The 13970-nt window shown below is 36.2% G+C and overlaps 1 protein-coding gene across 4 annotated transcripts in view; it reads right to left on the bottom strand.

The window, feature by feature from the left end:
- LOC114333317 (poly(rC)-binding protein 3) overlaps positions 1 to 13970 on the bottom strand; it is a 754646-nt gene that overhangs the window by 76283 nt on the left and 664393 nt on the right. For all 4 annotated transcript variants that reach the window (XM_050658847.1, XM_050658849.1, XM_050658846.1 and 1 more), the window contains one exon: positions 10785 to 11061. In XM_050658847.1, the coding sequence (XP_050514804.1) occupies positions 10785 to 11061 (277 nt within the window). The remainder of the gene's footprint in view (positions 1 to 10784; positions 11062 to 13970) is intronic.

The raw sequence follows: 13970 nt of genomic DNA, 5'->3' as shown, positions 1-13970 counted from the left end.
AGGTCACTGCAGCCTTCTTAATTCTGATGGGTCCACTCCCCAAGTTTTTTTACGTATTTTTGGCTGCTGATTACGAATTTCGAGGGTGGATTTCGATCCGAGTGGCCAAACTATTATAATCAATTTAATTGTTTATAAGACTCTATATCATAAATTAAAAGAATTAAAAAATATCTTCACAAATATGTGTTCCTTGAAGTAAAAAACAAAGAAATAAAACCAATAATTAGAACTCGAAATATTGTAAAATTGTTCAAAATAAGTATTTTTCGAAGCTTTTCCAATCGTAACTTGTCTTAAACTCATGCAAATGAGCTTTACAAAGTCTCACTTTAAAGCTTAATTTATAGACTTCCAAACAAAATGTTGTTAAATTGCTTTATCTTTATTTGCATTAAAATTACATCCGTTTAAAGCTACAATTTAAAAACATTGTAAATTAATTCGTTTATAAGGGGTTTAAGCAAATTTGAACAATAAACATTTATACTTGAATTATCAGTAATGATAGAAGAACCGAAAAGGAATATTTTGAGCGTGGGAAAATGTTCGTAGATTTATTTTTGGACAAGATATCGATAATTTAATAGCGCGCTTTGAGGCGCAAGATCGGTTCGCAGTGCATTGATACATTTTATAGTTTTATCTTCATTTTTGAAGATTCTCATACAATTTTCTCAAATAATTCTTATAATTAAATCATCTAACCAAAAATAAACCTACGAACATTTTCCCAAGCTCAAAATGTACCTTTAAGTTCTTTTATCATTATTGTTAATTCAATATAAATTCAGATCCAAATATAAATGTTTATTGCTCAAATTTCCTTAAAACCCTACTAAATAAAAAAATTCATTTAATAATTTCTTAAGAAAATTACAAGGTATAACTTTAATACAACTAAAGATGTAGTAATTTAACAAGTTTTGTTTTAAAGTCTATAAATTAAGGTTTAAAATAAGACTTTGCAAAGCTCATTTGCATGAGTCAAAACCGAGTTACGATTGAAAAAGCTTCGAAAAATACTTGTTTTGCGCAACCATTTTGCACGAATTTTACAATACCTCGAGTTCTAATTAGTGGATTAAAGTTTAGTAAACGCCATTTTCTTTATTTTTATTCAAGGAACAAATATTATTTGAAATTTTTTTATCTCGAGTTTACGAACTAGATCCTTATAAACAATTTATAAACAAAATGTTTATAACAACTAGTGGTCAAACATTTTTATAAAATGTTTGACCACTCGGATCGAAATCCACCCTAGAAATTCGTATTCAGCAGCCAAAATACATTAAAAAAACTTGGGTAGATCCAACAGAATTGAAAAGTCCACGGCGACCTAGCTGGAGGGGGCGACCTAGACTAAGAGGGGTTGTATTTGTAGCCTGATTAAAACTAAAATTATACATAAAAATAAAAAATACCAATCTAATTAGATGAAGGTAAAGATTAATCAGATTTCATTACAGAACAGGGCATCTACTATGTCATCATCACGTAGCGCTAAAACCCTGGGTGGGTCCTGGCTGACTGTACAACTTTTTTACAATTTGTTCGGTCTTCCATCAACCTAGGGTCTAATGGAATGTTCATTTTTCGGAGATCTGCTTGATGTTATCTCACCATCGTATTCTGGGACGTCCGGAATCTCCTCCCATACCACTTTTAAAATTCTCTCGTTATGAAATCTGTGCATGTGGCCTGCCCTGACAAAATCGAAACAAGACAACATAGGAACTCAAACGTGGCAAATGCATATTGCATCTACACCGATGGCTCCAAAATGAAAGAAGGCTCAGGATGCGGGATACACGCCAGATCACTGAACCTTAGTATAAAATAGGGTATGCACAAAAATGCTAGCCTAGTTCAGACTGAACTGGCTGGTATCTCCATAGCCGCCAAAGAGATAATCCGGAAAGGTATAGCAGGTAAAACCATAATAATCTGCACAGACAGCAGACAAGAGAATTTTGAATAATTAATTTTAACTTTGAATAGACCACGTGCCATATCAGGGCTAGTAATGGAGTGTCATGAGTTACTAGCCAAAGCTTCGCATGGTCACAACATCATCCTGAGGTGGGTTAAAGGACACAATGGAAATAAAGGCAACCACATTGCTGACCAGCTAGCTACGAAGGTAGCAGGCCTAAGACTCTTGGGACCTGGTGATCTTTTTGGCTGCTCAACGCCAACAATCGAGGAAATTGCCAAATGTCACTCCCACACGCAAACCGTGAAGAGATGGGAAGAAGGGTCAGGATGTAGACTTGCCAAGGTAACACTAAGGAACTTTGGGAAGTCAGAATCAGAAAAGTACTTGAGAATGACCAGGAAAAACCTACGCTTGACAGTTGGTTTTTTAACTGACCGTTGTCACCTAAGCAAATACCTCTACACAATGGGGCTAGTAGACACACCTCTGTTCAGGAAGTGTGAACGAGATGACGAAACTGTCGAACATGTCCTATGTAAATGTCCGGAGTTATCGTCATAGGGGAGATGTCCCCTGGTGATTTGTCCGCCTTCATGGAAATGGCAGGATGGACAATGAGCTAAGGACGAAGACCCCCTGGGAAGATGCACTGTGGGTCAATTTTTGCCTAAGTGCTGTGGGACTTGACTCGCCCTCCCTATTCTACAGATACAGAAGACAAAGTGTGGGGGAGATACCATCTAAATTTTGTATTCGTTTGAAAGGCACCTCGATGTCATTATGTATGGGGTATAACAAAGTTCAATATTCATCGCTGCTTCGCTGGGTGGTGTGCATCCGAAAGATCCTATTTTCCATGACTCTGGCACATAAATTAGGCTGGAGTTGACCGATAGAATGGGTTATGTTGGTTTTGAAGGCCGCTGTGGTATGCGACTTTTTAGTATAAATCTGCGACTTAAGAAGACCTCACCGAAAGAATCAAACTAGGTCAAATCGCACGATCTCGGTGGCCAATTCATATCACTTCCAAGTGAGATGACCATGCCCCAAAGCCAATTTGACAAATGTAGCTTCAATAGACCTCTATTAACTCCTAGTGTAGTCCTTATTGAACTGCACTAGTTCTTTCTCTTTTTCACTTCACTATCTGTTGAGTGAAGTATACGAATGAATCCCAGTTCTATATCAAAATTCAAATACGTTCCTAAGTATAATTGAAAAATAAATATAATGTGCATATGGACTCGATGAGTTGTTAGGTAAATGAAGAAAAATTTGTATAAATAAAAAAATACAGTGAATCACAAAAACAAAAACTAACACATTTGTGATAAGTATTTTTTGTTTTTATTTTGTGTTTATTTGTATCGAATGGAAAAAACAATATTCATGATCTATGTAAGTAGGAAGGTGACGAACTTGTTTTCAGTGTGCAACACAACAAATATAGGATGGACTTGTATTCAGCGTACACCTATCAGAACCATAACTTTAACCGCTCATGATAAAGTCATGCTTGTTGTACAACGTTTCATCGTACGTAAGTAGTTCATCTTCAGCAAGGGAAACAGAAGTGATGCCAATCTCAATCTTCATTTAAAGTGAAAAGTTCAAATTCCAATATCCAGTAATACAGTAATACAACAGCAATTAAACGATTCTTAAGAATCAAGAGATTATTATGAAGTCAACAGTGAACCAATCAGACTCGATACATACAACTGTGATGGAAGAAAATTCCCACGACGGAAATATGCTAGAAAAAAGTTTCCATAACCTTGACTGTACTATATAAATCTAAGATAAAAGAATCGTTTCTCAGAAATTATTTTACATATTTATTCTATCATACTAGATCTAAACACCATGTTCGCCGACTTTAAACTTAGGGAAGTCCTGGATATAGGTATAGAAATGAAATTGATTACAAACTCACTAATATTCACTGGCGATCATCAATCAACATTATATTATTGTTATCTTTGAATCCCTCTTTGCGAGAAACATTCAAAATAACCAGTACATTGAGATCTATCCTATCCAGAACCAAACCTCTTAACATTTTAAGAACCCTCTTTTAGCAAATATTTTTTTAACTGATTGTACTAGAGGGAGATCAAGATTCAGAATACATATACAGGATAAAAAAACTAAAAAGGAGAAAAAAAATTTGAAATTTTAATTATTAAAAATTAAATTAAAAACAGCTTATGTTTCATTTCGGTTCAGAAATGATGATACATCATCCCCATACCATAGGCGTAACCAGGGGGGTTTTGGGGGTTATAACACCCCCATTTGGATATACTTTGAGCTCTATACGCTTAACACCATTACCCATTACTATTCCATACCCCCAGAGACCATCAAGTAGTTGTAACCCCCCCCCTTAGGATCATCCTGGTTACACCTCTGCCCCATACATCCGTTTTGATCTCTTCAGATCTCTTCAGTGGGGCCACATGAACACTTCTGAATCGAAACCAAGCTGCCTAAAAATTTTGAGTGTATGTATGTATATTTTTTTCTTCATTTACCCACATTAAAAAATAAAAAAAAAAACAAGGCTACAAATACGTAATTGGTTGTTCAGGCTACTACTGGCACCGGACTGCAGGGGGATTTCAGTTCTCAAAAATTTACATATGTTTAAATACCTAATGCCTTTATCTATTGGAAGAGCATTTTATATTAAATCTGCAATTTGTAAATACAGTGTTATTTGTATACAATTTGCAAGAATGGATAAATTTTGTAACTAGACGTAAACTTGTTGTAATATTTATTACTCCAACAGTGATGTTAACAGATTGTATAAATAAACCCTTAAACTGTTTATAATTTTTATAATTTGCAATTGGCAACATAATACAGGGTGAGTCATGAGGAACTGTACATACTCCTACCTCGTATAGAGGCCCCTATGGGGAATAACAAATGACCATTAAAAAGTGTCTGCTCCCATTGTTTAATAATATACAGGGCGAGTTTCGCATTTTGACAGAAATTTGTATTCGTCATAATTTTTGAACGGTCAGATCGATGTGTCTCTTATTTTGGTCAATCGTTAGACTATTGCCACCTAATCAACTGATTTATTCAAACTAGAAAGAAATCAGGTCCGGCTTTAAAAAAATTAGTTCGTTTGGGTCTTAGAAAAAATTTCACCTTGTATACGTTTTTTGAAAACTCTAATATGAATTTTACAAATAAGACAAATAGGCAATTAAAATGGCATATTTATTTTTTCCCCACACGATTACTTATTTTTTTATTAAAAAATCAAATTTGACAATGCATAAAAAGTTTGGCAAAGTTTTTGCATAGATTTAAAAAAATTAACTTTTTTTACAAAAATTAATTTACAAAAACAACGTTTTCCTTAACATTAAAAGTTTTACCATTTTTTCTTCTATAACACGTCTAGATCTAAATAACACTTCTTTTGGACTCTATAGTTTAACATAGACGTGATCAAATTGATAAATTTTAAATTTTTCCATGTAATTTTTGCGATTTACAAGTTTGCAACTTTTACAAGAAGAAGACTGAAAGTCTACAACAATTTTCATAGTCTTCATAATGGTAAGAAGTATGTGCTGTAAAAATTTCAGAAAAAAATATTAAAATGGAACAGAGTTGTAGCGAGTTAAACCGTGAGTTCATTTTTTTTTCATTTTTAGAAAATTCCGATTTTGACAAATTTGATTTTTAATAAAAAATTAAGTAACCGTGTGGGGAAAAAATAAATATGCCATTTTAATTGCCTATTTGTCATATTTGTAAAATTCATATTAGAGTTTTCAAAAAGCGTATACAGGGTGAAATTTTTTCTAAGACCAAAACGAACTAATTTTTTAAATCCGGACCTGATTTTTCTCTAGTTTGAATAAATCAGTTGATTGGATGGTAACATAAATTACTTATTTGTGCAAAAAAATTAATTTTTGTAATAAAAGTTATTTTTTTTAATCTATGGTTCACTTTACCAAACTTTTAATTCATAGTGAAATTTGATTTTTTTATAAAAAATTAAGTAATCGTGTGCGGAAAAAAATAAATATGCCATTTTAATTGCCTATTTGTCTAATTGGTAAAATTCATATTAGAGTTTTCAAAAAGCGTATACAGGGTGAAATTTTTTCTAAGACCCAAACGAACTAATTTTTTTAAAGCCGGACCTGATTTTTTTCTAGTTTGAATAAATTAGTTGATTAGGTGGTAATAGTGTAACGATTGGCCAAAATAAGAGACACATCGATCTGACCGTTCAAAAATTATGACGAATACAAATTTCTGTCAAAATGCGAAACTCGCCCTGTATATTATTAAACAATGGGAGCAGACACTTTTTAATGGTCATTTGTTATTCCCCATAGGAGCCTCTACACGAGGTAGGAGTATGTACAGTTCCTCATGACTCACCCTGTATATAAAAGTATAAATGTACATTCTTCCAAAATGAGATATGAATGATCAAAATAGTATCATCAATCATGATATTGATTTCTGTTAAAAGGCATGCATGTATTGATATTATTTTCAAAGAGCTCACCCAAATAACGATAACTAACCAACCCAAGATTCTACGATAGATTAAGTACGAAAAATTGAAGTTGGAGACAGGGCCGGATTTACCACTAGGCCGACTAGGCACTGGCCTAGAGCGCCAAATTTGTTAGGGCGCGGAACAGGCAGATTTTGTTCGGTGCATCACAAAACCGGCAACCAACTTACACATCATCAAAGGAGCACTATCCATCAGATAAAAAAGACAGTTATTTAACTGATAAACTATTTTCTCGTAAACTTAAAAATAGAAAAATAATAAATAGAAATTGTATGTCATTTACTCAGAGAAAAGGGTCTGTGTTTTGTGCACCATGCATTTTGTTCAGTTGCTCTGCTAACGCAAATCCACTTACAACCGGTTTTAGTGATTGGAAAAATACTTCACAAAGTACTACTCCTTGTCATAAGTCACACCAGAAAACATTAAAATTTAGAGGTCAAATAAAAGGATATTATGTTAGTTCAAGTCTTGCTGATCAGTTAAATAAGGAAACTAAAGACTGGATGAATGTTCTTAAGCGTGTTGTTGCCGCTGTAAAATTTCTATCAACAGAAGGATTAGCTTTTCGTGGTAGCCATGAATATTTAGGACTGTTTGATCAAGGCATCTTTTTAGGTTTCATACAATTTTTATTCGAATTTGACTACTTTCTTGCAGAGCAATTGAAAGTATATGGCGATGGAGGTTCAGGTACAACTTCATACATTTCCTAGTCAACATATGAAGAAGTTATCCTTCTTATGGCTGAAAATGTTTGAAGACAAATGTTAAATGAAGCTAAGGAAGCAAAATATTTTGGAATTATGGTAGACTCCACTCCAGACATATCTCATATTGACCAATTAACATTGGTACTAAGGAAATTGACTAGAGATGGCATACCTGTAGAACGCTTTTTGTGTTTTTTGCCTAACGTCGGACACAAAGCTGAAGAAATTGTAAATGTTTGTGATAAATTCGATTTGGATATCACAAAATGCCGTGGTTAGTCATATGACAATGCGAGTAATATGGCAGGGACTCAGGTGTTCAAACCAGAATAAAAAAACTATGTCCTCAGGCTATGTCCCACGTGCCGCTCATTCCTTAAATCTGGTAGGATCTGTGGCCGTTAGTTCATGTGTGGTTGCTGTTTCTTTTTTTTCAAAGTCTACTTCAAGAACTGTACAATTTTTTCACAAGTTCAACACATCGATGGGAGCTTTATTTGAACCAAAATGCTCTGTGGTACTTCAAAGCCTATCTAAAACACCTTGGTTAACGAGAAACGATGTTTGTCGAGCTCTGAAAGAAAATTGACCGGCAATTACAGAATCAGTCAGAATCTACAAACTACAGAATCACTAGAGACAGTATTTTTGTCCATATTTTGGAGTACCGTTTTAGAACGATTACAAAAAGTCAGTACTAAGCTTCAGTTTGAAACTACAACTTTAAGTAAAGTAAAAGTACACGGGGTAGCACCCGCTACCACCACGATGTGGAGAGTCAATGTTTGATTATTGTTTGTGCTGAATTATTTAATCTTGTGTCGCGTGTTGAACATTTTACGTTTGTGTAAACTTTATTCACGTTATCATATAACTGTATATTAGTCACTGATTCTATTTAATTTCATACATACCCAATTTGAAAGAGAGAAAGCAGCGTGCTCTAATAGATTGAACGTGTATATGCAGACTCCCTTTCTGACGTCCTTACATGTTATATAGAGGTCATCGTAGATGCATAAAGCAACCATTCCATGATTCGTAAACAAATAAACGTGACTTATACCCCCCGATCTTTTTAAACTTATCTTAATCTGCCATAAATACTGCCAATTGCAAACAAATACAATTTAAGTAACGTTTATAAAAAAATTCGCTTTAAAACGAAATCAAGAGACGTCTTATATCTCAGTTCATTCAGAGAGCGTCATAAACGCCCTTACGTACCACTCTCATTAGAGATCCTCAGAGGGTGTATACAGGGTGTCCCAGACTAATTTAGCCACGCTATATCTCTTAAACGAAAAAAGATTTTCGAATGGGATAAAAAGCGGTCTAGTCTACTTGTCATATACTTTAACATGACGTAGAAAAAAATCATTTCCTAAATATCATCCCTTAGTTACAACCCCTAACTTTAATTTTTTTAATAGCACCCTGTATATTTTTTTATAGTTTTGGATGTGGTCTTCTATCGTCTATTCAACACATTTTTTTTAAATAAAATCGGTTCGTAAATAACCAAGAAAATAGCAGTTTAGTTTTGTTAATTATGTGTCCCAGACTAATTTATCCAGGCTATATTTATTAAACGAATAGAGATTTTCTAATGGGACAAAAACTGATCTATTACATTTATAATACACTTTAATATGGCGTAGACAAAAATTATCCCCTAAATATTCATCCCTTAGTTCTCTCTCTCTTCAATCCTGACCCCCCGGAGGGAGTGTAGTAGTCGACGTGATGTCATGTATTGTCCGTCTCCAAAGATCTCTGTCTCTGGTCATTTCTTTTAACTCATGCATAGGTCTTTTGCATATTCCTGTAATCTGATCGATATATCTTGTTGGGGATCTTCCTAGTGATCTTCGGCCTTCCACCTTTCCTTGTATAATGAGTCTTTCCATGTTTTCTGTGTTGGCTCTCATAACATGTCCAAAGTATTTTAATTGTTGGAGATGGACTTTACTGGAGAGCCGTTGGCTAACTTTTAGCTCTCTTAAAATCGAATTATTTGTTCTATGGTCGGTCCAAGGAATTCGTAGCATTCGTCTCCAACAGAACATTTCAGTGGCGTCTATCTTTTTTCTTTCCGAGTTTCTCAGGGTCCAAGATTCACATCCGTAAGTTAGTATTGGGAATATTAAGCAGTTGATCAACCTCATCTTTAACGCTCTTGAAATTTGACAGTCCTTCCATATTGTGGTCATTTTTGCTCTGGCGACTTTTGCTAGATCACATCTACGTTTTATTTCCTCCTGCAGTGACCCTGTGTTTGTGATTAATGATCCCAGATATAAGTATGAGTTCACAACCTCACACCAATCAATTGTGGTTATATGTGGATGATTGTTATGTAGTCTATCCACGATCATGATCTTTGTCTTTGATATGTTTAATTGCAGACCAAATATTTGACTTTCGTTTTCAACCAGTCGTATAAGATCAATCAGCTCTGCAAGACTATTTGCAAGAAGGGCTGTGCCATCTGCGAAACGTAGGTTGTTTATTTTATGACCATTTATTGAGATGCCTTTTTCCCATCCTTCAAGTGCTCTTCTCATAATATGCTCTCCATATATATTGAATAATTGTGGCGATAGTATACATCCCTGTCTGACGAAGTCATCCCTGTCTTAATTACAACCCTAACTTTTTTTTAAATAGCACCCTGTAAGTAAGGGATGAATATTTAGGGGATGAATTTTTTCTACGCCATATGAAAGTGTATTACAAATGGAATAGATGAGTTTTTGTTCCATTCGAAAATCTCTATTCGTTTGAGAAATATAGCCTGGATAAATTAGTCTGGGATACACAATTAATAAAAATAAACTGATAGTTTCTTGGTTATTTACGAACCGATTTTATTTTCAAAAAATGTGTTGAATAGACGATAAAAGACCACATCCAAAACTATAAAAAAATATATAGGGTGCTATTAAAAAAATTAAAGTTAGGGGTTGTAACTAAGGGATGAATATTTAGGGGATGATGTTTTTACACCATATTAAAGTGTATTACAAGTAGAATATATCACTTTTTGTCCCATTTGAAAATCTCTATTCTTTAAGAGATATAGCGTGGCTAAATTAGTCTGGGACACCCTGTATATGACTATCTCTGACGTTAATGCTTTCAAATCAGAAGACATTCCAAAGTAGAAATGCTACAATTTATTTTACGCTATACAACAATTACATGCTACTTTCCAAAAACAATTGAGACAAAATGGATTTAATACAAAATGCTCATCTTTTAATAAAAAAATATATCTCCATATGTAAATTTTTAAGAAGTCAAAAGAGTTAGAAAGGATCTCATTGGATCAATTGATGTGTTATTGGGAAATAAGAGGAGATCATTGATCACTGCGGTTACATAGGATAGAGTACGGATCAAGAGCATTTAAAATGAAATGCCAAGAACACATCAAATGACTCTCTGTTGTCCTCGATCGACGGCAATTCTATATCTATCATTTACTCCACTAGAGAGTACAGAGAATCGCAGAAAAAGTAGAAAAAACTGAAATATAAAAAATGTTACATACCTCATATTGATGAGATACTGCGCCAAGGCTACTGCGTCAGGATTTCCAGTGATTGTAATCGTACGATCCGAAGTTCCAGTTTCTCTGTCGTCGCAATTTGAAATGCGGATCATAGCTCCGGAAATCTGTCTTATTTCTGCAATTTTGGTGCCTCCTTTACCGATAATGCAACCGATCAATTCATTTGGAACGGTCATTTCGTGTGTCTGTTGGTTTGAGTTCTGTTGGTTTCTGGAATTTGCGGTTCTTAACTGCGATCCTGCCAAAGCAGCCAGAGCTTGAAATACATTTTTAATTAACAATACGAAAGAAAGTGGAAATATTTTGTGAAACGTTTATTGTACGAAGGTCATTCGTTAAAAAAGGTTCCATGTGCCGCTGAGAAAGAGTGCAACGTACTAGGAGAAATTTGGCAACACTGCCTTACACATGAACTCTCCCTCTCTCTTACCCCATCACTTTCGCCTCGCTGCATTGCTCATTATCGCTTCACCTCAGCCTTCGAAGATGGAGATCCCGGTCGCTGTTACCGCTAATGTGAAATTCATGCTGTGATACGTTTTTTAAATGCAAAATGGATTTCACCTATAAGACATTCATTGTTAGTTAATCGAAGTTTACGGGTAAAAGTGCATATAAAGGGTGATTCAGTGAAACGGTACGATTTGACAACGCTGCTGACGATAAAATAGAGGAGCCGTGGGCTTGCGACGTAAACGTTGTAAATCTAGAGAGTGGGAAGTTTAGTTATCATGAAGGCGTGATCTTGTGAACAACGCGCATTTGCTGTGAAAGCTTATTACAAAAATGGTGAAAGTTTTGTGCGTGTACAACGAGCATTTCGTTTACACTACCATTTACCGCTTCGTTCACAAGACCAAGTTACAAGACTTGGGTTAGGAACTTTGAAAGTAGTGGTTCAACATCACAAAAAAGAGCTGGCAGTGTCAGAACTGCTCGCACACCACAGAATATTGAAGCGATGCCAAATTCATTACACGCGAATCTTCGAAGATCCCTACGACGACTTGCATGTAATGAATTTGGCACCGCTTCAATATTCTGTGGTGTGCGAGCAGCTCTGACACTGCCACTCTTTTCTGTGATATTGAACCACTACTTTCAAAGTTCCTAACCAAGTCTTAATAGCGATGCTAGACGGAACTTCAATGGCGGCGGCAAATGGTAGTGTAAACGAAATGCTCGTTGTACATGCACAAAACTTTCACAGCAAATGCGCGTTGTTCACAAGAGCACGTCTCCATGATAACTAAACTTCCCACTCTCTAGATTCACAAAGTTTAGCTCGCAAGCTTGCGGCTCCTCTATTTTATCGTCAGCAGCGTTGTCAAATGGTACCGTTTCACTGAATCACCTCAAGACAAACCCGGGAGAATTATTAGAAATCAAATACACTCAACTCCCGATTAACCGTAATCGGAATAACCGTGATGCGGCTTAACCGGGACGCGTTTCAGAAAAAATACGTAAAATTAAATGCAGCTGGAGACGGTCCTGTGAAGCTCAGTAGGCGAGTCACTCATCTCCAGCCGGCAGCCGGGCCCTCTCAAGGTCATAGACCCCTCCCGATACGTCGACACACTCTCACCCGCGCGCCCCGCCCTACCCACAATCAGTACAGCAGTGGAGTGTGACACAGAGTGTGCGTACGATGGCTACCGCTACTAAGCGTAAACGTGTTGTTTTGACGATCCAACAAAAGTTGGACATTGTTCAAAATATTGAACGTGGATCCACGGTTAAACAGATGTGTAACCAGTACAATGTTGGCGATAGCACAGTGCGTGATATTTTAAAAAATAAAGATAAACTCGTAACTTTTGCATGATCCTCGGACACGAATTTTGGAATGGCCAATCGGAAAACCATGAAAAAATCAAAGTTTGACGAACTTGATCAGTGCATGTTGGAGTTGTTTTCGCAGCAACGCGCACAGGGAACTCCGGTGTCAGAACCGATTTGCATGACGAAAGCAAAGTTTTTTTTTGAAGCTCTCGGCATAGAAGGGGACTTCGACGCATCATCTGGTTGGTTCACGCCATTCAAACAGAGACACGGAATCCGGGATGTTTCTACAAAAGGAGAAATTTTAAGTGGTGACATTGACGCTGTTAATCAGTTTAAAGCGGAATTTCAAAAATTTGTGGAGGACGAGGCATGAACGATTGCATGAACAAATTTACAACGCCGATGAATCGGGGTTGTACTGGAAATGTCTACCCACCCGGACTCTAGCATTTAAAAAGGAGCGTAATACACCGGGATACAAAGCTTCGAAAGAGCGCATAACAATTATGACCTGCGCTAACGCAACTGGGAAACATAAATTGCCCTTACTTGTGATCGGAAAAGCAAAGAAACCTAGATCTTTTAAGGGCACTGAGGCCAAAAATTTATCGGTAGACTATTTTCATCAGAAGGCTGCTTGGATGAATTGCGAAATATTTAAATCTTGCTTTGACTCCAAATTTGTACCGGAGGTAAAAAAACACTTGAAAGCTAATGGTATTTCTCAGAAAGCTGTACTTCTCTTGGACAACGCACCTTCCCATCTTAGTGCAACAACTTTAAGTTCACCTGATGGAAAAATCTTCGTGAAATATATGCCTCCCAATGTTACGGCAATGATACAACCAATGGACCAAGGCGTTATTTCTTCTCTGAAACGTAACTATCGCTCAGCTATCCTTCAGAAAAGAATAGAAGAAGGGAACGATCTCAAGAGTTTTTGGAAGGACTTCACAATCTTAGATGCCATCTACGAAGTACGATCTGTTTGGGAAAAAACCAAACCGCTTACTATCGTACGATCTTGGAAAAAAATCATGCCCGACATTTGTGAAGACGATGACTTTCTAGGATTTGATGAGACTGATTTTGTTGTTAAAAATATCACTGAAGCTATAAAAAATGTGCCAGGAGGAGAGGAAGTGGACGGAGAAAATATACTGCAGTGGTTGGATTGTGATGCGGAAGATCAAGGGTATGAGCAGCTGACAGATCATAGCAGATTGCAGATTTGAGCAGATTGTAAACAAGATAACAGGTGGAGTTGGGGAGGACGAGAGTGAAAGTGATGAGGAGGGGGGGGGGTCACGCGATCAACAACAAACAACTGTGTCGCACAGTGCTGCATTGGCGAGTGTGGAACAGCTGCTTGAGTAC

The sequence above is a fragment of the Diabrotica virgifera genome, chromosome 8 (assembly GCF_917563875.1).
Source record: "Diabrotica virgifera virgifera chromosome 8, PGI_DIABVI_V3a".
Lineage (NCBI taxonomy): Eukaryota > Metazoa > Arthropoda > Insecta > Coleoptera > Chrysomelidae > Diabrotica > Diabrotica virgifera.
Note: the sequence above shows the minus strand (reverse complement) of the source record. Positions and strands in the feature narration are given on the sequence as shown.